The sequence below is a fragment of the Hesperophylax consimilis genome, chromosome 5, assembly GCF_061612785.1.
Source record: "Hesperophylax consimilis isolate HC1 chromosome 5, BYU_Hcon_1.0, whole genome shotgun sequence".
In the NCBI taxonomy this organism is placed as follows: Eukaryota; Metazoa; Arthropoda; class Insecta; order Trichoptera; family Limnephilidae; genus Hesperophylax; species Hesperophylax consimilis.
In genome coordinates, this window is record NC_142840.1 from 958,899 (window position 1) to 981,704 (window position 22,806).

Here is a 22,806-nt window from a genome sequence, read left to right on the forward strand (position 1 = left end):
CCGGTTTACTAGTCTAGAGCCTTACCCTTCGACAACGGATGCTGTAATATTTATGAAAGAAAAAATATATATAATATCAAGTTGCAGGGCGGTAGATGCTTTCAGTATCGCCCTAGTGAAAGACCACCATGTAGAATCAAAACGTTGCTTGAAATGACTTAAGCCTATATGGTAACTAGATGTGAATATGCATGCACTTCCACCTTTGTCTTACCCGTATCCTCCCCCTCCCATCCCCACTATCTTCAGCCTCACAAAATACCCCAATTGGGGATGTTATGGTTCCACTGGCTAGGACTGTTGGGGCTCTTGTGCGGCTTTCACACAAATTTATTAAAACCATAGAATTTTATGATCTAATTTAAAACATTGGTAAATATGCCGTAATAAACTGCAATAAATACATGCCGACTGATTACATAAATTCTAATATTGTAAGTACAGAATAAATATTTTACAACCCTGAAATAGATATTAATTTATAAACACCATTTCATAAATGTAAATGTACTGCTTACCAGACTGAAGATGCCCATAGCAGGGAGAAACTAGTCCGCTTTTACAGAAAATTATTTACCACGAAAATTTAGAGAATTAGCAACTAAAACCCAATATACAATTTAACAGAAGTTTGCGATAGACTTTTTAACCATATAGTACTTAGTTTTTATTCAAGTTCCTTCAAATTACTTAAAAATGTTAACAAAATATGTGTCTCTTTCTGACCGATTTATTTTCCATGTGAGAAACAGAGACAGACCTAATTTTAATAATGTTTCTAAACATGAGAAATTTACCGGATGTACACTAGACAGGCCGATCTTAGTCCAGCAAGCGAGCATTTTAGCATCGCAAAAGGAAATCCCAGAAGTGCGGTGTACGCGACCGGGAGTTAGCCCTTTCCATAAAATGCAACTTTTACGGTCAAATTCTTAGCTCGCTGGATCGTTCTCGGTAGAGACCGGAGAGTGGGGATGGAGACGGGGGAATTTTAGCCGATGCTACGAAGCTGAGGTGCGGGGCAGGGAACAGGAATTTTGCCGGAATTTTGTACAAACTATTTAATATCTAAGAAACTAGAGATAGAATATAATTTTTTTAAATGCAGATCGATAACCAAATAGTTTTTTTAGGAATACGTAAATTATAGAGTATGTTGTATAAAAAACAACTTAGATATAGCATAAAACTCTCGTTAGTGTAAGTGTGTTCCCCCCGTCCGGTGCGGGAGTGTTACAAACAATAAATAGGCTAACATCCCATGGTTCCGTTTGACCAAAGTCTAGATTTTGACGGTAGGTAATAGGTACCTTATGTAGGTACCTTTCGAAATATCCAAGAGGCCTGATTATAATGTTAAATGCACTTCGGAGAAGTTTTGTTCTCGGAACGTGGGTTTCGAAATAGGCCATTCATTGGTCTCGGGTTGGTGACAAAATGCAAGCGGTAGAAGCTACAAGCTTTAAGTCTCCATACAATTACCTGCATAATGGCTTCCATTGTTCCACGTATTGTTCGTTATTGTAACCGCTTGAGATTTAGATCAGGATTTTTAAGCTAACTGAAATTACAATTACATGGACGTGTATTTCATTTGTGGTTTGTCTGTCGTGAGTCGTGAGTAATCGACATAAATGACTGTGTCCTTTGAAAACTTTACCTGAAATAATTTATCAAACAACTCTTACATAACGAGTCATTCGTCACACAATATATACTATTTCCATTTGAAAAAATACTCACTAAATCATTATCATCGATTTGGGAAGGTATTTACCCAAATTTTAATAAAAAATAAATAAAAAAATGTTGCTTGTTTCAGCAGAAAAACTCACAGCTCGTATTTTCATTTCTATAATGAGCTATGGAGCTTTAAAATCAATGGTCCATGTTTTTTAATTTTGAAAAATATATTTTTTTAATTTCGTTATGAAATCGCATAAAATCGCATGTAAGTAATAAATGGTAGTTATTTCATAATGCATAAAAAAGACAATATCATAAAACTCCTTTCAGATTTCAGAACGGAAATCTTTGGTACGATGCAATATTGCCGTTATCGTCTATGATATGCGCTTTAATGAAATATTTAACCCTTAAATGCATACTGTTGCAAAACTGCAACATACCGTTCAAACCACCTTTAACTCGTTGGTGTATACTTAATGCATGCCGTTTTAGAATTATCAAGTTCACGGTAATCAGAGATGTGCAAAATGGGTACCCAAAACCATTTGAAATGCAAAATGGAAATGGGTCAAAACTTTTCCATTTGAAAATGCAAAATGCAAAATGGTTTTTAGAAAAGCATTTCAAATGCAAAATGGAAAATACCCATTTTCCAAATGCATTGAAAATGCAAAATGGTTTCTCAGGTTAAACAATTTTGTCATTTAATAATGGACATCAATATATAATAATACAGCGTCATGGCTCCATGTTCAGTAGTTTTTGTAATGGTATCACTCAATTGCCAGGGCTCCTACCAGGGAGCAACTTGACAAATGTAAATTATCTCTCATAGCGAGGTTGAGGACTGACTGATATTTGGGGCTTATGAAAAAAAAATGAGTGGAGATAGTAGGAAGAATGTTGCATAAAAGCATTTAAAATGGAAAATGCATTGAGAAAAGCATTTAAAATGCAAAATGCAAAATGGCTTTTAGAAAAGCATTTAAAATGCAAAATGGAAAATACCCATTTTGCATTTTGCATTTCCATTTGAAATGGATTTATTTGAAATAAAGCACATCTCTGACGGTAATATATTTTATCGAGTGCCATCACCTTTATTTTTCTTTCGCGAAAGTCAAATGTCACTTTTTCTTTAACAAAGTGAAGATTCTAGAAAATTGGTTAGAGGTTAGAATTACAGTTTTGTTTTGCTGTTATTATTTTGTTTTTCTTACGTAAGTAGATACAATAATACAATACTTATATGTAATAACTCGTATTTTTCCGGTACACTTATTAGTTTTGAGAATTTTTTTTAGGTTTTTTTATTTTTTTTTTATGCGTTAATTGTTCATATTAAATTTTATTAAATACACGGTGTTCTAAATCTGCAACATTTTTTTTAAATCAAATATCATTAAAAAAATTACAAAAAATAAATTCTTTATATTTACTTGCATATGCATGAAAATATCTACAAAATATTTTTTTTACAGAAAAATAAATAAATCATGCATTTAAGGGTTAAGTTTTCGAAGATATTATCAAACGGTCTGATGCAGTATGACAATACCTTTGAAGGGTCATCGGTTCTCACGCGCCAATAAATATTCTATAGTGATCGTGATAAAAAGCAGAATTTTTACTCCCGTTCTGAATGAAGCCTAAATGCCCTAACCAGAAAATAAATTATCAACCGATTGGACAGACCCACTTAATTTAACCTTGTTTTATTTTTTCTTTGATAATTTACATTATAGTACCTAAGTACCTATTATTTTTTTAGCAGCACTCCTCAAATTTCATCTACATTGTGTACTATTTATTTGTACCTGAAGAAATGTAAATGAATAAGTTATAAATAGCTGTTATGTGGTCCATATGAAATGTGAGATATTTGTTATTTGAAAAAGGTCTAAAGGTAGATATAATAAAACTAAGGGATTATATCTTTACATAAACGTACGGTAAAGTTTTAGAATAACTGGACACGCTTAAAACTAATACGTCAAACTAGAAAAAAAAACTTGGCCGAACTGTCAAAACGAATGAAATTTTGAAACTTTAATTGACAATAAATTAAATTTTAATCCATCTTTTACCATTTCCCCCGACGTAAATAGTTGTCTATAGTAATTAAGTTGAATCGAAGTGATAGTTCAAAAAATATTTGCATTAAACGTGTCTAGCCATCCTAAAAGATGACAAGACGTACTTTATTCTGGACCACAAAAGAAGAAGACGAGTTTTGTATTTTAGGTACCTTGAAAATAGTATAGCACATCCCATCGCCTGGCCAGAAGAGCATTTGCCACCCTCGGGGTTTGACAGCACAGGGGTTGGTCGCCGGGTTTGCCCACGGTGGAGCCACCACCGCCCCCTCGCAGATTCCCGCCAAAACCAACAACAAAAACAATGTTGACATCTCACTTGATTTTGTGAATTACGGTAATCTTATAATTGTTCGACGAAAATCCATTTCCTTGGCTTCATTTTGGTACTAAATTCACGTAAAATAGTTTCGTTTCTCACAATCTTTACAAGCCACCAAAATAATTATTTAGTTTTATTGAAATTTATGGTAGTATTTTTCAAAAATAAATCAATTTAATCTAACACCACGTGCATCTGACAGTTAGCGAGTCTACAAGAGCCTACACGAACGTCACTACGGTCCGGCTGTCAGATTCAAACTGAAATTGAAATTTAAATTCGAACGCCGGGCGGCCGCTGCGTTTTCCACCTCAATATCTGGGAACATTATCCGTAAGGTAACTGTAATGTGGATTTATATAATTAAGCCGTTGTACTAAACAATAGACAAATAAACGTTTTCAAGGTTCGAGAGAATGAGAGAGAGAGAGAGCTTGTGGCGATAGAGATAGGTAATGTTATGAAATCGTAATATAATCATAAATCTTTTACGGCGTTATGGTTGCCTACGAAATTTGATAAAAATTCGAATCCAACCAGTTACGTAGTGCTTATTTTTGGTTTCATTTATAGACATAACATTTTATTCAATGGCCAGAGTTTTTGCAAAGTCATTAATTTCAAGTACCTTTTCAATTACATTTGATCACAGGTAAGTAACCACCTCTGTCCTATGTTGATCATACGTGTAAATTTTTATGTCACTCCATTGACTGAGCAATAATCTGAATTGTTCGGAGCCAATGGATCTATGCTATGTATTGATTTTAATGTTTGGCTGGAGGAAGTAGCTGACGGGGCGGATAAGCGTAAGAAGAATGTTGGAAAGGGCCCAGCCATACATATCTAGTCACTAAATATAGCTGAATCCATTCCAAATAACGCATTGTTTCCAAGTGGTAGTTTCTCACCGCGGAGATAAAGATTATGTTAATGTCTGGAACGATATTTATCCAAATATAGGTACTTAATTATTTGTGTCCTGTTCCATTACATCTTCTATCTTCTTCTTCTATGTAAATAAAAATGTAAATGTTCGTTTGTTCAAAATCTGAAATCTCCGAAATTTCTTCACCGATTGCTATGAAATTTTGACACGACGTTGGATTCGAATACGCGTATGTATTATATACGCATGTATTATAAAGATGTCACCCTGTGACAGGTAAAAACATGTTTTTTTTAAACAGCGCCATTTGCTGTTCTCTATCAACACCGACATACTGAGCCACAGCAACGCGTGGCGGGGTACAGCTAGTTACCAAATAATAAATGCACTATAACCCGCTTGATTATTATTTATTCAATCATTTTATACATGATGTTGTACTGAGTGGGGCAATTTTTTTAAGTTACAGTTTTTAAGCACAGATCCAGTTATTCATCACCCTAAATACGTACCTAATTAAAATAATTGGTAAGGTCTTATTAGGAAATTTCGAGTGCAGTGAAGAAAAACACTGCGGTTGAGTAAAAAAATGAATATCGTGGAAATTGGTGAAAAAAGTCACCTTGAATATTATGTTGGGAACTTGCTCGTGTTTGAATAAAAAACAGTTTCATCATTTTATTCAGAAACCACATTGGTACTCTCATCTATATAATTAAAGTGTAAATGTTCGTTTAATCAAAATCTTAAATCTCGAAATATCTTCGCCGATTGCTGTGAAATTTTACCACAACGTTGCGTTCGAATACGCGTATGTTTTTTCTAAATATCTATATTACTTACATACCTGTGACACGTAAAAACATGCTCTTTTGAAAATCAGCGCACACATTTGTTGGACGTAAAAGAAACACGCCATTGTTTCTCTATCTGCACAGCCAGACTGAACCACAGCAACGCGTGGCAGGGTACAGCTATTTGGAATAAAAATTACGATGAAATTTTGGTCTCTTTTAATTTTCGGAGATTTAAGATTTTGAACAAACGAACATTTACATTATTATTTATATAGATAAGCTCAGGAATCAGGAAACGCTGCTTAAAATAAGTCTGGTATCTATGTCTTCACCCTGTGTAGGTAATAGTTAGTAGCGTCCCGAAAATTACGAATAGTGCGTACACGTACAGTTGTCTATCACTCTTTATTAGTTACCAGCTTAAGTCCCCAGCGTTGCCCGGAGTTATTCTTTTCAAAATCAGATGCAAACAGTAATTTTCAAGCATGCAAAATTTCATGATGTATCTAAATTCTGTTTTAAGGGGAGGGAAAAGGGGATAGGAAATTTTATTTTTCATCAATCTCTGAATAAAACTGTAGATTTGTATAATGCCCACCCTCCCTATATATAGATTGGTAAATAAAGTTATGTTTATAATTTAGTTAAAATTGCTTAATAGATTTTTCAATCTTATTTTTGAATATATGACTATGGATGAATCACCCCTTCATCATAAGTCATACCGGAGCTAAAAAATGTATTACTAAACTAAAATAAAATTATTAAACCCCTTCCTGAGCAGATATTCTGAGCTGAATATAGTGCCCCTGGTATTCCAGTTGCACCGGGACAGGAGTACTCCTGGCTGAGGTGGTACGTTCGTATCGTAGAATATCCTAACTTTGCATTATTAAATCGTTTAGTGTCAATTTCGAAGCAGAGTTTGTGAGTACATTTTTTACCGATTTGAAAGAATACGGATTTCGGCAATTTACATAAGACCTTTCGACTGCTAGTCCTTAGACAGGCAAAGAAAGAAAAGTTCTTTGAAAACGTTTACATCAGAGACAATCTTACCTTTTTTTCTATCCTTTAAATATTTTACCTTTTGGTTTAATCTTTCAGAGAATACTTAATAATAATAATAATAAAACATTTATTTGCCAACAGATAAATTTTACATATTTTTTTAGAATAAATTCTATTGACGAAAAGGTAAAACATTTAAAAATTGTTAAAAACAAAACAAAATTCTAAAAAATATTAACTGATTTAAAAGTAAAACGTCAAACATTTAACATGAATTTTACAGGTAAGTAGCCCAGGTAATAAAAATTGTAAAATTACAGTAAGGCACACTACCTCGTACCTCTGTTTCCGGTTATATTTTTAATCAATAATTTAATCTTCATAATATTATGAGACAATAAAATTGAGCGCGAGTTTGCCCCTCAGCGCGATGATGACCTACAAACAGTTAAAATGCTGTAACAGCTCTGAATACTTTCCAAGAAAGAAATGGACAGCTTTATGATGTAACGAGGCAAGAAGTATGCCAATAAAATATATTAAAGAAACGGCGCGCGAGTACTGATCGATTTGATCCGTATATGATAATGTTAATGATCATAATTGATAATTGATCTAAATTCAATTGTATGACACAATCGAAATAATTAAAATCTAAGACGCGGTAGCTCACGTCACGTACGGGTCAGAGGAAAGGATTAGATTCTCTCTCTCTGCCTAATTAAACCCCGTGATCCCGACAGGATTGCGCTGCCCCAAACCGCTCACAGAGTGGCACACAAGATTGTACTCACTAGCAGGTTTGATTATCTTTATGTATGGGGCCCAAACATTGATGATTTACATAATTGTATCACAAGTCACTAATCACAGTTAAAACACATATCACTGCAAAAGCACACGGCGATCAACACTTGCAATGATTATGTTTTCCAACAAACATTTGGACAAATGAATCATTTCGCCAGCGATACATTCGTCGAATTCTCACGTCGTGAGGAGCCTTAAGACCTTTACATACTTATTGAGGCAGGCGGCGATTCGTGCAATAATGCGCAAACTCAAGTTAAAGGTGCACGAAGAAAACTTACTATTATGAAATATTTTTCAATTGTTAAAAATATCGTCAAATTATTCATTTTCCTGTTAATAATGGGGGGTAAAGGTTACGAATTCCGCTTCACGGTAAATATGGAATGTTTACTTTGAATTAATACTTAAATTTAGTTACCTATATTATTACTAAAAGTTACTATAAATGTTGGGGTGACCCTTTAATAACACCTGCTCGCGTCCCCTTTAGAGTTATATCCCAGTTTTCAAGTAGTTTGTGGGCTACGCTAGGTTTGTATAGACTGGTTTGTGATTTGATTCAAATACGATGTTATGAATATAATCCAACTCTTGATATGAACAATATAGTCGCCGTCGGCGGCGCCGCATACTAATTGACATATCGCGTAAGTGACTTAATAAACGAAATTAAAATTAAAAGTGCGTATTTTTCCGTCTCCCCCGACATAATAAATCATGTTTTGAATTAATAAAGCTAAATCCATTTATTTGAAAGTGAAATATTGCGTATTGAGAGTGAAACGGAATAAGAGAAAAATAATGAATGGGATTGGAGGCCCATAACTGATGTTTTTTTTTAAATTTAATATTGTTTTTTTTTTTCAAAAACCGTTTTTTTTTTAATCTTTGACATGTCGTCACTGGTCACTCAGCTGAGAAACTGCCAAACCCCACAACTTCAAAACTTTACTCCAAACCATTCATACTCGTACCAAGCAATGGGTACTGGGTACGCGACACACGTCAGCTCGTATCGAGATTTCATTAAAAAAAGTATGTGTGTCGTGTTTATAAAAGTTTGATGTTCAAAATAAAATCATCAATTCATCCTTGATTATTGACATCAAACAAAAAACAAAGACAGAACAAAGTTTAAGATTTTCTGTCAGTAGGTACATAGAAGATACAAAAATCAAAATTTCCGTTTTTTTAACCAAAAAAAAATCTCTTTTTAGGGGTGCGTGTAAGTAATATTTTCTATTTATATTTATTTATGTAAATGCATTATGCTGAAATATAATGAATCATTATCATAAATTTCCAGAAATCTTGAATTATTTGCTATTTAAGTATAGAGATATTTGTCACCTATCGGATTCACTTACACCTCGGCTTCATACGTGCAAAGCCCTCCCTGAAACAAACGGCGCCTGGCGCTAGTAAAAATCTCAAGGGCGCTGTGTTAGGTATTTACAGCGCGAAGGGAAGATCCAGGATTTTTTTCTGGGAGGGGCACAAGGGTCAGACGTACAAAAAAAGTTCTCATATTTGGGATTAACATACAATAATAACTGCTAGAAATATACTTGTAGTTTGAACATAAAGGTTAGTAATATGAAAATCGTTTAAAAAATACAAACTGAAGAGGGTCCGTATTAAACTTCACCGTGCAACTACGCAGGTCCAATAGGGAATTATCTTCACACCAAAAAATCACTTATTATTAATTATTCACATGTAGAAACACTTCAGACACAAGAATACATAGTTTTTATAATTTTCAAAAATCATTTATTAAAGTTATAATGACTTTAAAAACAGGCGCGAACGAAATATTTCAATGCAGCTAAAAACGCCCGGTGATTGATCAAGCGTTCAAGGGCGAACGATGACGTCACTGTTGACCGGCCTGAGTAGATCCTGCAAACCGATGGCGGCGGCGGCGGCAAAGGTGTGACGTAGCACTTGTGACGTAGCGGTCAAAATGGCGCATGACCGTTTTCAGAGCCGAAATAGCACACAATTTTTAAAACAACTACAAAAAATTGAAAATGCATTTAAAAAAAAAGAAAAAAAAGAGGCACATAATAAAATAATTATCTTTATTGAAATAAATTATTTACAAAATGCACGAGAATTCCCTATTGGAGCAGCCGAATTGCCATGGGGCCAAGGTGCTGATGATACCAAACACCTAACAGTCCTAACATTTTGCCCTTAAGATTATTTTTCATCAAAACGGCGCTACACAAAAATACAAAATCATCATAATATTATTGATTACAGTGATCACTTATATAACTACCTAGGACCTGGCGTCTACTAGTTTTAAAAAGGAGCGCCAAAATATTACTCGCGCCAGGCGCCGTTTGTCTCAGGGCCGAAGATTAGATAACACAAAGTGATTGATTTTTACGAAAATAATATCATGTGTCTAGTTACTAACGTTATTCAGTTATTATTATTGGCTGCGCAGTAATGGCAACACACCTGCTTTCCGTGTTCTATAATAATAATATGTAGATAATATAATGATTATTATTTCCGTACACAGTTATTTGACAACGTTATAGCCTTCCTTACGGCCTTATATGAATTTCTAAAGACTGTAATACTAATAAATAATAAATAGTAAAATACCTTTTAGCAACTCACCTTCTTCGTGGCAACCTCAGATCATAGAAATTCAATATACCACATTTAGTGGATTACACGTTTCAGTTTTAGTTATCAACTCGACACTTGAAAGCATATTGACAAGTCTGAACCTTCTTTCAACAAAGTTGATAAAGTTTTTAGATAGAAATCTTGGCGATCGATAAAAGTTGATCAACTAAAATTGAAACGTTTGAACCCGTCATTAGTTTTATTGATCGATGCTTTCCATTCACTTCCTGCAGACTCTTTGATCGACATTATCGAGAATTCTCAATTCAAGTGAAGTCATTGATTTTTTTAGTGCAAGTCTAAGCTAAGACTAAACGTAAATCACGGATTCCATTAAAACCTCGTTTAGGCTATTTCTTTATCTTCCTGTCAAAACCTTTATTCTGATATATCTGCTATCCATCTTGCACAACATCGTGCACGGGCCAAGACAAGTGGTTATTGAACTTAGTGCTTCACACAATATTGCCGCAATGATTTTACGTTCAAACGCAATATCAAAATACTATCCCGTTGTATTAATCGCGCTTCCCGGTATTTCAGCCTATTACCGTTCACAAACGTGGTTTCGATATTACGTAAACCCGTCGTGACGAAATACGAAGCCACTTCCACTTCTTCTACATTCGACTTCCTCTAACCCGCTGCAGCTGCATGCAGAGAAGCTGCAACCAACTGTTATGTAGTAGATAGTAAGTGCCTGCCCACCTTATAATCTTAGGCTGCAACTAACAACCAGTGCTGGATCAACCGCGAGGCAGATTATGAAATTATTGCCTATAGGCCCCGCTTCTTACGGCCCCGCAAGAACGGTAAAAAAAATTACAAAAGGCCTAGCGATCCCAAAAACAAAAGTCCAAGGAAAGTTCTCAAAAATTCAACATAATTAAGGAGCGGATTTACCGTGTTTATTCATGCGTACAGGACACGCAGGACCTGAGCCGGATTTGATTTTTTTAATCAAAAATGGTTCAAGAGTGCCACACGTAACCGGGCAACTCGGGACAAGTGACAAATCAATACACTTGTGAAAAGTGACAGTCATTGAAAATTATGAAAATAATTAAATAAGTTTGTTAGTTTAGGTTTAGATATAGGCTAGTTTTTCATTTCTAAATATCACCTTTAATGAGTATCACTTTTCAAAAGTGCGTTAATTTGTCACTATCTTGTTACGGTCACAGATTCCAGATGAGTACGCTTCTTATAGATGAGTAGCACCTAAACTTATCAGGAGAAATATTATTTTTATTGGCCTTTGACGCTTTTTCTTTGTGTATATAATCGAGTTTGGGCATAAGTGGGGGGAGAATTTTTGAGTGCCCACAAGACTGAATGCTGCACTGATAAGATGACATTAGTGTTTTCTGCTAACGGAGTCGGGTGCACCAATCTGCCCCCCGTTAAGATCTGACCCTACATATCTGAGATCTGAGTTAGGTGCGCCTACCTAATAACTTTCCGTGCAGTAAAAAGCAACACTTTTCTGTCTCCCCTTTGGCTAATTTCTAAGCTTTTGGTAACAACTCATATTGTCTCGCAGAGATCGTTGTGTCTCCATTACTGTCATATTTAGAAATATAATCTAAAATTTAAAGGGTGTTAGAATGAGAAAACACCACGCTTCATATTCAAATCCAGAAGTGTACAACAAATGTAAAATCTATGAAAATTCGTAATTTTAGTTTATTGTTTAAAAAGTGTAAGGTTAGCCATTTAAAAAAAATATTTTTATTTTTTCATTTGAAAGCGTATTTCATCTCCTTTCAAAAACAGTTTTTGCCTTTGGGCTGTATTCAATTAAAAAATTACTCCATTTATTAGGATTTTATTGCAAAGCGGAAATACTCCGACCTTCTGACACGCTAGAGGTCTGAGGGGTTTAAATATAAAAATCTAGCTAAAAACCATATTTTAACTTTTAAAATATAATTAAGAATAATGGGTAGGTACTAAGAATTTACTTATCTAGTTTTTCAATTATATATCAAATATACAATCTTGTTAACGAACACGGCAAAGTAGCCGCCGTTTTCTTGCTCATTCAACTGTTTCCAATAGGTACAATAGCAATTATGATTGAAAAAAAGATCAATCATTCCGTCTGTCGATTAGTAGACACGACAAAAATTGCCACAAACCAATAAAAAGGGAACATCGATGAGAAATGTACCACTTTTGTCCAGTAAAAGAAAATGATTTTGTACGTTTTTTTACTACGTACCCCGATAACTATGGTCTATGATCTCCCGATGCAAAGCGTTTCCCAAGTCGTGATAATATTACGTGGTACCTTTATTTGCCTACTGCATAGTTGTTGTGTATTCAGTTAACTACGTTCTATTCACTCAAACGAAAGGGAAATAATATTAACTAACTGCACTTTCAAATGCAAAGTTAATCGCTATCCCTTTCGATGGAAACGAGTTTATCGCTTGAATCGTGAATTGTTATTGTGGCACGAAAATGTCCATTTTCATTCTCATTTTTTACCGGATGATTATTTTTAAAAAAAGTCGTTGAAAACATCGCAGAATGAAAAATTGGTGATGGGGAGTACATTTTTTATTATCATTCTCTTTATCTCTTTAATAACGGATTAACAAAAATAATAATTGAAAACAGAATTTTTATAAATATTATGGTTGGTATTGCTATAAATAAAAGTTTTTTCTGTAGTTAATAGGTACCACACAAGAGACCAAACTGCTCCCAACCGTCTGGAGCCAGTGAGACTACGACATCCTCAACTGGGGTTTGTTGTCAGGCTGTGTGTAGATGGGGAAGATGAAGACGAAGAAGTACCTGGCTATTAAGATCTGGTCATCAAACACGGCTAAGTCCATTTCAAGCAAAGTTTCAATTTTGAATGGTGGTCTTTCACCCAGGGCCGAGACCCTAGGAGAGCGCAGTGGGGCAGTCCACTCCGGACGCCGAATTTTCAAGGCGCCAACGAATACCTGACCTAACACATCGCTCTTTATGCGATAAGATTTGAAAAAAATATCAGTTATCGGCGTTTCCAAAGAGTAGACGAGCTTCTAGTGCAATGATACTCAACCTTTTTCTTCTGCGGGCCACATTCATATTTTTTATTTTATTTTTTTTATTTTTTTTATTTATTGAAACATATAAAAGAGGTTACAATTTTTTTAACAATATAAACACCAATATATCAATCACTCTCCTAATAAAGCAGCTGCTTGTGTTTAGGAGAGGACAACAAAAATATTTTTACATTTGTTTAAATTAAACAAAAAATATTAGTAATAAAACAAAAAATAACACAAAAATAACAATAAAAGTAATAAAAATATAGGTTAGTTAATAAATGATTCAAAGAATTTAAAAGGCAAAAACATATTTCTAAACAATAAGTAAAGTTATGAGGTGGTACAAGAGTATTTTAATTTAATTTTTTTTAAATATTTTTCGTAGTTTTCTTCCGATCGTATATCAAGGGGTAATTTATTAAATAATTTTACACCCTTGAATATATAGTGATGTTGTGCTGTTGTGGTTCGTGCTAGTGGCACGGTTAGTCCTCCAACAGATATTATTCTTTTGCTAATATTCAATTGTGGTAAATTATTTTTACTAAAGAAATCTTTATGTATTTGTAGAAGTGCAATTTTGTCATAAATTTTTGTAAGTGGGGGAACCGGGAAATCTTGAAAAACATTTATAGTTGGGTGGTAATATGGCTTTTTTAAGATGATTTTTATTAGTATTTTTTGAATAGTTTCCAGTGGGAGTAGGGATGATTTATATGCACCCCCCCAAGCCACGATTCCATATTGTAGGACAGAGTGCGCCAATGCATAATAAATATCTTTTAGTATTTTTAATGATACAATATTTCTTAGTCTAAAAAATATATAGATTAGTTTTCTCATTCTGTCTACTGTGGAATTTATTTGACTTTTCCATTTAATGTTATTATCAATAATTATTCCAAGATATTTTATTTCTTTTTTACTACTAATGTTTATACAGTTTGAATTACAGGGTGCGAATTTAAGGAGGCAATTTCTTTCGTGAATTTTTATGTTTAGATTTACATTTGAGTTATTCCCTGTTAGGCTATAAGGTATAAAATGGGTTTTTTCGACATTCAGTGTCAATAAATTTTCGTCAAACCATAGTTTAACGATATTTATTGCATTATTAGCTGATACTACGACCTCATTCCATGAATTTCCTTCAATAGTTATAACTGTATCATCTGCGTAAGATATGATGTTTCCAATGATTGGGAGTTGAAAAAGTTCATTAACATATAATATAAAAAGTAAAGGTCCCAAAACAGTTCCTTGTGGAATTCCAAAATCTATATTTTCCTTTTCACTTAATTCGTTGTTTACTTTAACCTGTTGAGTTCTTTGATAGAGATAACTTTTTAACCATGTTTTAGCTTTGCCAGTAATTCCTATATTATTTACTTTATTAATTAATTTTGAATGTGAGACACTATCAAAAGCTTTACTGAGGTCAATGAATATACTTAAGCATTTTTTGCCTCTATCTAATGTGTTTGTAAAGCTACGCGGGCCGCAACACTATACTAGTATCAGTGTTCTAATGAACTCGCTAAAATCCAATAAAATAAAATTAAAGCTAAATTCTAATAAAATCCATGGGGGGGGGTTGTTACAGAACTTCGCTGAAAAAAAATTCCGTACAGCCAAAAACATCATGTGATTCCCCACAACAATTTTTCGAAATCCATGGGGCTGGGGGGGGGAGCTACGGTATTCCATTTCGAAAAATTATATCAAATACCGGTCACAAATACACATCAAAATTACCCATCGAATATACCGGTCAAAATAGCTACTAAAAATACCCAGCAAATCACAAAACGTCAAAATGAAATGTCATAAATTGGGCAAAATTAAACGACAACTTCAGACGGCATTAGTGTATTTTTGTTTAAAAGGTAAGTTCAAGAGATTTTTGTTATGTTTTTTTATTATTTGTGATTTGGCTGATTTAAATAACTTGTTTTTGAAGTAGCCTAATAGGCGACTAGTCGCCTTTTAGATTTTTTCGTTGCCGATTCTCGTTCTGAGTAGCCTAAATGGCGATAAATCGCCTTCGTTGGCAACACTGATACTGGTATGACAAAAAATATCATGAAACCCACCACCCCCGTTTTTTTGGCAATACTGTGACTGTGACGCATTTAACTTTGGAGCTGTCAAAAATGTATGTGTTGCCACGAGCAAAATTATTTGCGCGCATATTTGTCTGTCATATCTTTGTTTTTTGGAGATAGATCTAGCGTGTGCAGTAGCAACACTCTTCTACCAGATCTGATGTTGACACGGCAACGACTATCTTCTTCGGGTTTCAATGTCTTTACGTCAAAGTCGCAATCTCAAATTAACGTGATATAGGTCGTGTTTTCAAGTTCTATGCCGCCGAATGGACCAAATCGAAAACGCAAGCTAATAAACAGAATGCCAGATTTTGTAAACCATGTTCCTGATATTAAATGTATTGAGGGCCGCACAAAATATCTTGGCGGGCCGCATGCGGCCCGCGGGCCGCAGGTTGAGTATGACTGTTCTAGTGGGTGGAGCAAAAGACCGAACCATTACGTATTTTGAGTATCAAGTTTCATTTGCGCGCCGCGGCGCCGCGCCGCCAAAACATTGCACAGTGTTACATGGTTTGATCACACGGACAAGTTTTATAAATATAAATTTCGGTATGATAATAATAATAATTTAACATTTTTTATTAACTTACATAAATACAGCTTTTATTATTAAGTACCGTTAAATTGACATTGACGTCAGTTTGTCAACGGGTTCTTTTAACAATAACTTTTTTTTAAATGCATATACAATTTTAGCAAGAACATAAAATATACACATAATTATATTAGTACAAAAAAATTCTTTCGCATAACTATTTTTTTAACATACATTTCGTTCCGAGAGTCAATTCACAGCTTTTTATTGAGTTGGGTAAGATGATGTAAATTATTGGGACGAGGTATTCTAGAGTTCTTTGACCGTATTTATTCAGGTATCTTGGAACTACTAGTCCATAGTTTGCTATTAGTCTTGTATTATGAACATGTGTCACTATTTTATTATGTTCAGATTGAGATGTATGCTGACTCGCAATTTTAAGCCACAATATAGCACGAACAGATAATAAATTTACACAATTGAATAGTAATGACTTTGGTACGTCATGTCTTTGTTTGTATTTAGCTTTGTACAATAAATATGTGACGCTAAAAAACAAACGTGGCCATCTCCATCATAAACGTATCAGAGTAAATCGAGTTTTTCTTTTGCGGGGTTAAATTAACCATTGAGATAATATTATACTACTTTATAATTATGCTGTACTTTAAAAAATACGATTTTAGGACTTCTTAATAATCTCAAATCCATAATAAACGAGAAATTATAGATTTTAGTTTGGAGATGACCATGTTTGTTTTGTATCATCCGGAGATGGCCAGGTTTGAAATAAAAACCACTGGAGATATCAATCTTTGTTTTGTACACTTACATTTAGGTATGTTCATAATAAAACAGGGTTGTGTTAAGATACGCATTCATATTATTGAAAAAACTCCTCATTTATTCAAATAATCAAAACAATTTCGTATAGTTAAATTTACACAACTTACAAAATTATGTTACAATTTACTCAACAAAACAAAATGTGTTTATTAATAAAAACAGACACTGATCTATAATATGAAAGGAGAAAATTATAATATTCACTTTTACAGCAGAGTATTTGAAAAAAAAAACATTATTAAACATTAAAAGAAGAACAGACCAGTAGCCAAACATTAAAAAAAAATCCGTGCTTATTTAGCACATAAAAAAAATATATATATTATTTAAACACTAAACAAAGTCCAAAATCTCCTCTGTATCATCGATTACTATTTCATCTTCGTCGACTAACTCTGTGTGAGGATTGTTTGTCAAAAATACGTTTTTATAATAATTTAATTCCTCGAATTTAGTTTGCCAATCTTCACCATAGTGCTTGTTAAGAAGATTTTTGACATCTGATAATTTGGCTTCTTTCACAGATACACCCGTTGGCATCGGCACCGGAATTATTTGAGAAATCATTTTCCCACGCCTCACAATGTTTTTTGACACTCCTAGGTCACAATTGTATGACATTTCTCCACGAATTGCAACCTTTGTATTCCCACTTCTGTTGAAAATGATCCGCTTGCATTTACTAATTTGAAAATGCCAGCTTGAAGTGGATTTCAGAACATCTTTACAGGCTGTTTTCCAATCTAAAACTGGAATATCTGTGACCATCTTGTGCACAGTCGCATGCTCCCTTATAATGTTTGCATATTCATCAGGCTGCACAATTATTTCCTTCTTTCGAATTTTTTTTTCCGTTAGTGCGAATACCCTGTCTGCAGGTAAAAAGGAATGGCCAGTAACCGGAAAAATAAGTTCAACCTGATCTAAACTGTTTGGAGAGTTTAGAAACCACTTCGTCACCATTCCATGTTTGAACTGAATATTATAAAGTAAAAAAACATAAGCAGTGATACCAATCAAAAACCTAAAAAAAAAAGATTTTTGGAGATGGCCACGTTTGTTTTTTAGCGTCACATATATAATTTAACCAAAGAATATTGTACATTTTGGACTGAAAGAAGGATTGTTTTTGTTGAATGTCCCCATGAAGTTATTCCATATATTATTAGGGATTCTGCCAATGACAGGTATACTATTCTAAGAGTATTTGGTGGAACAAAAAACTTGAATCTATAAAGTTCGCTCACTATAGCTCTAAGCCGTGTAATTATCAATTGGTAGAAACTTTTGATAGGGGCCAATGAAAGCCCAAAAAATTATATTTCACATGTTTTTAATTAATTTTTTTTATTTTTTTATTTCTTGCTAAAGCAATCCTGGTGAGTTACAAAACTCACTGTAGGACGGGAGGAACTTACAATACATAGGTGGGAGTAATAGGTACAATTTTACATTGGTGTTTTGATATCAAACAGTACAAAAATAGAAAAATATAATATTTTTACAAATGAAACTTTTACGTACAAAATAGTTTTAACATTACAGTTATTTTACATCTCAGATTGTATCTACTACGCTTCCATTATAAGCATAATTATTTTCGTGCACCGGCGGCCAAGCGGTTTTCGCCATAGACATCATGTCTCCGCGATCACTGTACGAGTCGGTTGTTGACACAAGCGCAGGAGCCCATACCTAGGGCCTAGGCCTAGTATACTGGTTTAAACAAGGGGCGCCAACATGTCATTCGCGCCAGGCGCCGTTTTACTCAGGCCGGTCCTGCTTCACCGGCCGATATTGCGAGTATCTTCCACTCTGGAACTTCGACAATTTGCTCTGTATTATTTGTTATGGATTATTTAACACAAATTAATTAGTAAAATTGACTGACGCACACAGGAATTAGAGCCCACGGGCTCAGGATTCGTAGTCGAGAGCCTTACCTCTCAACCACGGAGGCCGTCGGATTCAAAAATAACCAACCATTTTCAGTTGCGTAAAATTTATAATACGTTTATTAATAAGGCCATTGTATTAGATAATATTCTATTGGCCATATGTTACAAAATGCAATATGTTGAAACAAATTAGCTAATAATGGACAATAATAACATTTATGATTTGAGATTTTCACGGCTAAAAGTATTACAGTGTTTAGGCTATCTCCTTCTTTAGCCAACGTTTCGGATAACATCACGGTGTCCATCATCAGGGGCGTCGCCAGCTTCAAGGTAGGGAGGGGGCAGCTAAATTAACTTTTATAGAACTCTCAAAAAGAGAAGGCCCATGGGCATACTGAGTTAAAACCGTGGACCTACAGGAATACAACAAACAACGAATAAATTTAGTGCTATGCCACCTAATCGTGGTTTGCTGTAAAAGTTAAATTAATTAATAAAATTCAAAATTGAATTGTGTATTACACAGTTCGTGTATCATAATATATTTTTTTTGTATTTGGAAAGGTTATCTATATAAATTTCTTTTTGTTGTTTTTTTTGTGTAGATTACCGACAAAGATATTTAAAAAAAGGCATGGTAAAGAAATGCAAATGCCACACATTAGTTCCAATTCCTCAATAACATCGGAGCATATTAGTTCCAATTCCTCAATAACATCGGAGCATATTAGTTCCAATTCCTCAATAACATCGGAGCATATTATTAGTTCCAATTCCTCAATAACATCGGAGCATATTAGTTCCAATTCCTCAATAACATCGGAGCATATTAGTTCCAATTCGTCAATAACATCGGAGCATATTAGTTCCAATTCCTCAATAACATCGGAGCATATTAGTTCCAATTCCTTAATAACATCGGAGCATATTAGTTCCAATTCCTCAATAACATCGGAGCATATTAGTTCCAATTCCTCAATAACATCGGAGCATATGTTGTTTCCCGATTATTAACCGGAGCCAAAATAATCAATGACGCTAGTTCCTCGGAGCACCTTCCATTGTAATACTGGTAGAACAAGGACAGCATACCTATCTGTGCTCTAAAGATTGCAATCCGCTTGTTAAGATAGGGGAATCTATCAAACATCATATCCGTTTACGTACAGAGTCAAGGGTTTTTTTCACGTATTTTGGGACTCCAGACCAGAGGTGGCTGCCAAATTCAACAGTGGGGTGCACTTGCGATTTGTTTAGGGTCAGCAGTTGGGTTCTATTGAAGTACGCCCAGCTTCTGAGAGGCTAACTTGACTATGCCTCCGTGCCTCACCTACCTTACTTATAAGGACCTTAATGCATACCATGTTATGTATTACGGTACTTATTTCCTATCGTGGTAAAAATCGGTTCCTGGTCGGGACCTCCCACCCCGAGGTTGGAGCCCTCTCTGACCATTTAGCCTCTCGGGCCTAAATGGTCAAAGTCCTGCCCTGACCGAGACGATCCGTTACGTCTGTATCTGGCCCTTGTAGCATTTATTATAATCGCCAAAGTGTGTTTAGGAATGTGTACTTCTCATCCCAGAAAAAACATTTCATTCCCGTGAGAAAATTATTCGTAGAGAAATTTCTCCCTTACACCGGACGAGCCAAGCCGCGGGTAAAAGTTAGTTTATTATAAAAAAAATAACAGATTTGTTGTTTTGGCGCCAGCTACAAACGTTACTTTTTCCTTTATTTATTTTTGTTCGCCAATCTGTCTATCCCCCCCTGCTCCCTGGCCTCCCCTGCCGACGCCCATGTCCATCATCAGGCAAGTAATCGAATAGTGTGGTGAAATGTGTTCTTACGTATGTACTATATGTAGATATCAGTATAACACACAGTATAATATAAAATGGTTTTCTGCGTTTACTTTTGGTGGATATTGAGGGTACTACGTCAAACAGAACACGTTTATCAATTATTGCTTCCATCGAAGGTCAGTAGGTATCTTCCTGCACAGAACTATAAAATTAATATATTACATCAAATTAATGTTAACTAAACTTTGAACATTGGTTAAAAAGATTGCACAACCATGTGAGAATTATACGGCTACCTCCTTTAAAATATTCAGCAGCAATATTGTCAAACCCGACAGCCTTACCATTCTTCATACATTTAATCGAGCTTTCTATCTCATCCCTGCTGATTTCGGTAACATTCACTCCATCGTCATTCATATCTGATTCGCCGCTGGAATCACTGTCACTAACTTCGCTTTCGAAGACTTCCTCGAAATAATATAATTCATCCATCTCTCTTTTATTTTTTCCTCATTCGTCAACATTTTTCCATCTTTTGATTTTATCACTTTCATGCTTCCGTTTTCTGGGCCACTCCGGGACATTTTGACTTCTTTCCAAAACAACTTAATGTTTTCTTGGAAATGGTTTGTCATTTTCATTCCTTCTTCCTCTTCCAGGCGTTTCTTTCGTTCTTTCACTCCAACTCTTACTTTTTTCTTACATTCCTTATATACTTCTTTCGTTCGATACTTCTCTTCGCTGGAAGCACTGCCAGCCGCAATCAGACATAACCATGCTTTCTTCTTCTCTGAGACCAGTGCTTTAATCTCATCATCCCACCATGCATCACCTTTCTTCCTACCTTGCGTACTTATTGTTAATAAATAAGTAAATGCGAAGGAAATAATTAAGCTCATAGTTATATATTAGTACCTACTATGTTTTGATAGAAATGAGTTAAACGGATAATCAATTTTTTTCCAACCTCTACTTACATAAATTTTATTATCTCGCAAAATTTAACAGAGCGCGAGCGTTTTAAATTATCGGAACGAAAGTGGACCGACCACCTGGTCATCAGTGTTGCTAACTTAAATGTACAACCATTGTACACCTACTTTGAGAAATACTTTATCATACTGGCAGCTCTCTTTTCTCAATAGGGATGGAAATTTAACAAAATCGGTATTGTATACTATAATCGAATTTGTGATAAACACCATAATTTATCAATTTATTGAAATGTTGATATGACAATTAAGCGTCAATCTTATAGGCAGAAGTTTCTGAAAATTATATTAAGGATTTGTCTTTTAACCTTGACGTAATCATGATAATCTAACGTATACAAAACAAAATTTTCCATAACGTTACCTTCTAAACACATGACTTTAAGTAGAGATGTTATTATAATTGCGCAGCTCAAACATACAAATTGTTATGTGAACAGTAGTCCTCGCGTCCCAAACAGTATTTTTCTCTTATTAACGCAACCGAAATTACTCTTCAGATCGTGAAGTAGGTATTTGAATTCCTGCCGACTTAATTAATAAACACCACGATTTTACACCTGAAAAAGAATCTACTGAAACATTAAAACGGCTACCATATTGAACCGGGGCGAAACAAACAAACCTAAAGACAGACGAAACGCCAAATGGTGGAGTTAAAATAAGACTTTGCTACGCTTAGTCAAATATGAAAATTTAATAAAATGGTTAAATTTAGAAATATTTTTCTCCTAAAAAAAACTGCTGAAGAGAAATTTTCACGTCTAGCAGCCGTTTCGCTTTCGGCTTTGAAAAACTTCAGTGAAAGCACTGACAGACGAGGTATCATTTCTAGATACATGTAAAAAATTATGAACAGCTTTTCACTAATTATTTTAATAATGCACAAGATTACCGAATAAATAGATGGATATTATTTGATAATAAATACCATGTAAAGTTATTCTACTAGTTTATGTGACTTTTTATATTACTTAAATTTGAATGATAAAATAAGCAGATGATTCCAAATTTTGTTTTAAGAGGTCCGGCTTTTCTTTTTTGTGAATATTATTAAAAAAAAAAAAAAACTCGTACAACCGGGAATTGGTGAATAAAGATCATAGAGAACCCCAAAAAAATTATTTCGTGTTGAACATTTTTATTTTTGAATTTATTTCGGAAAATAAAGTTAAAAAACTTTTGTTGCCGAGTCTACCCGTAGACACATTTAAAAGTTATAAATGGATGATACATTTTTAAAACAAAAAAAAATTACCTCTAGAGAACAAATTTTTCAGACTTGCCATAAA

At 34.4% G+C, this 22,806-nt stretch overlaps 1 protein-coding gene across 1 annotated transcript in view; it reads right to left on the reverse strand.

Annotated features, from left to right (window-relative positions):
• The window catches only part of LOC149423399 (uncharacterized), a 38,156-nt gene extending 33,806 nt beyond the window's left edge, over positions 1–4,350 (reverse strand). Inside the window, exon 1 of the mRNA XM_089631956.1 lies at positions 3,938–4,350. Within this exon, the coding sequence (XP_089488082.1) occupies positions 3,938–4,099 (162 nt within the window). The 5' untranslated portion in view covers positions 4,100–4,350. The remainder of the gene's footprint in view (positions 1–3,937) is intronic.
• Positions 4,351–22,806: the final 18,456 nt, after the last annotated feature.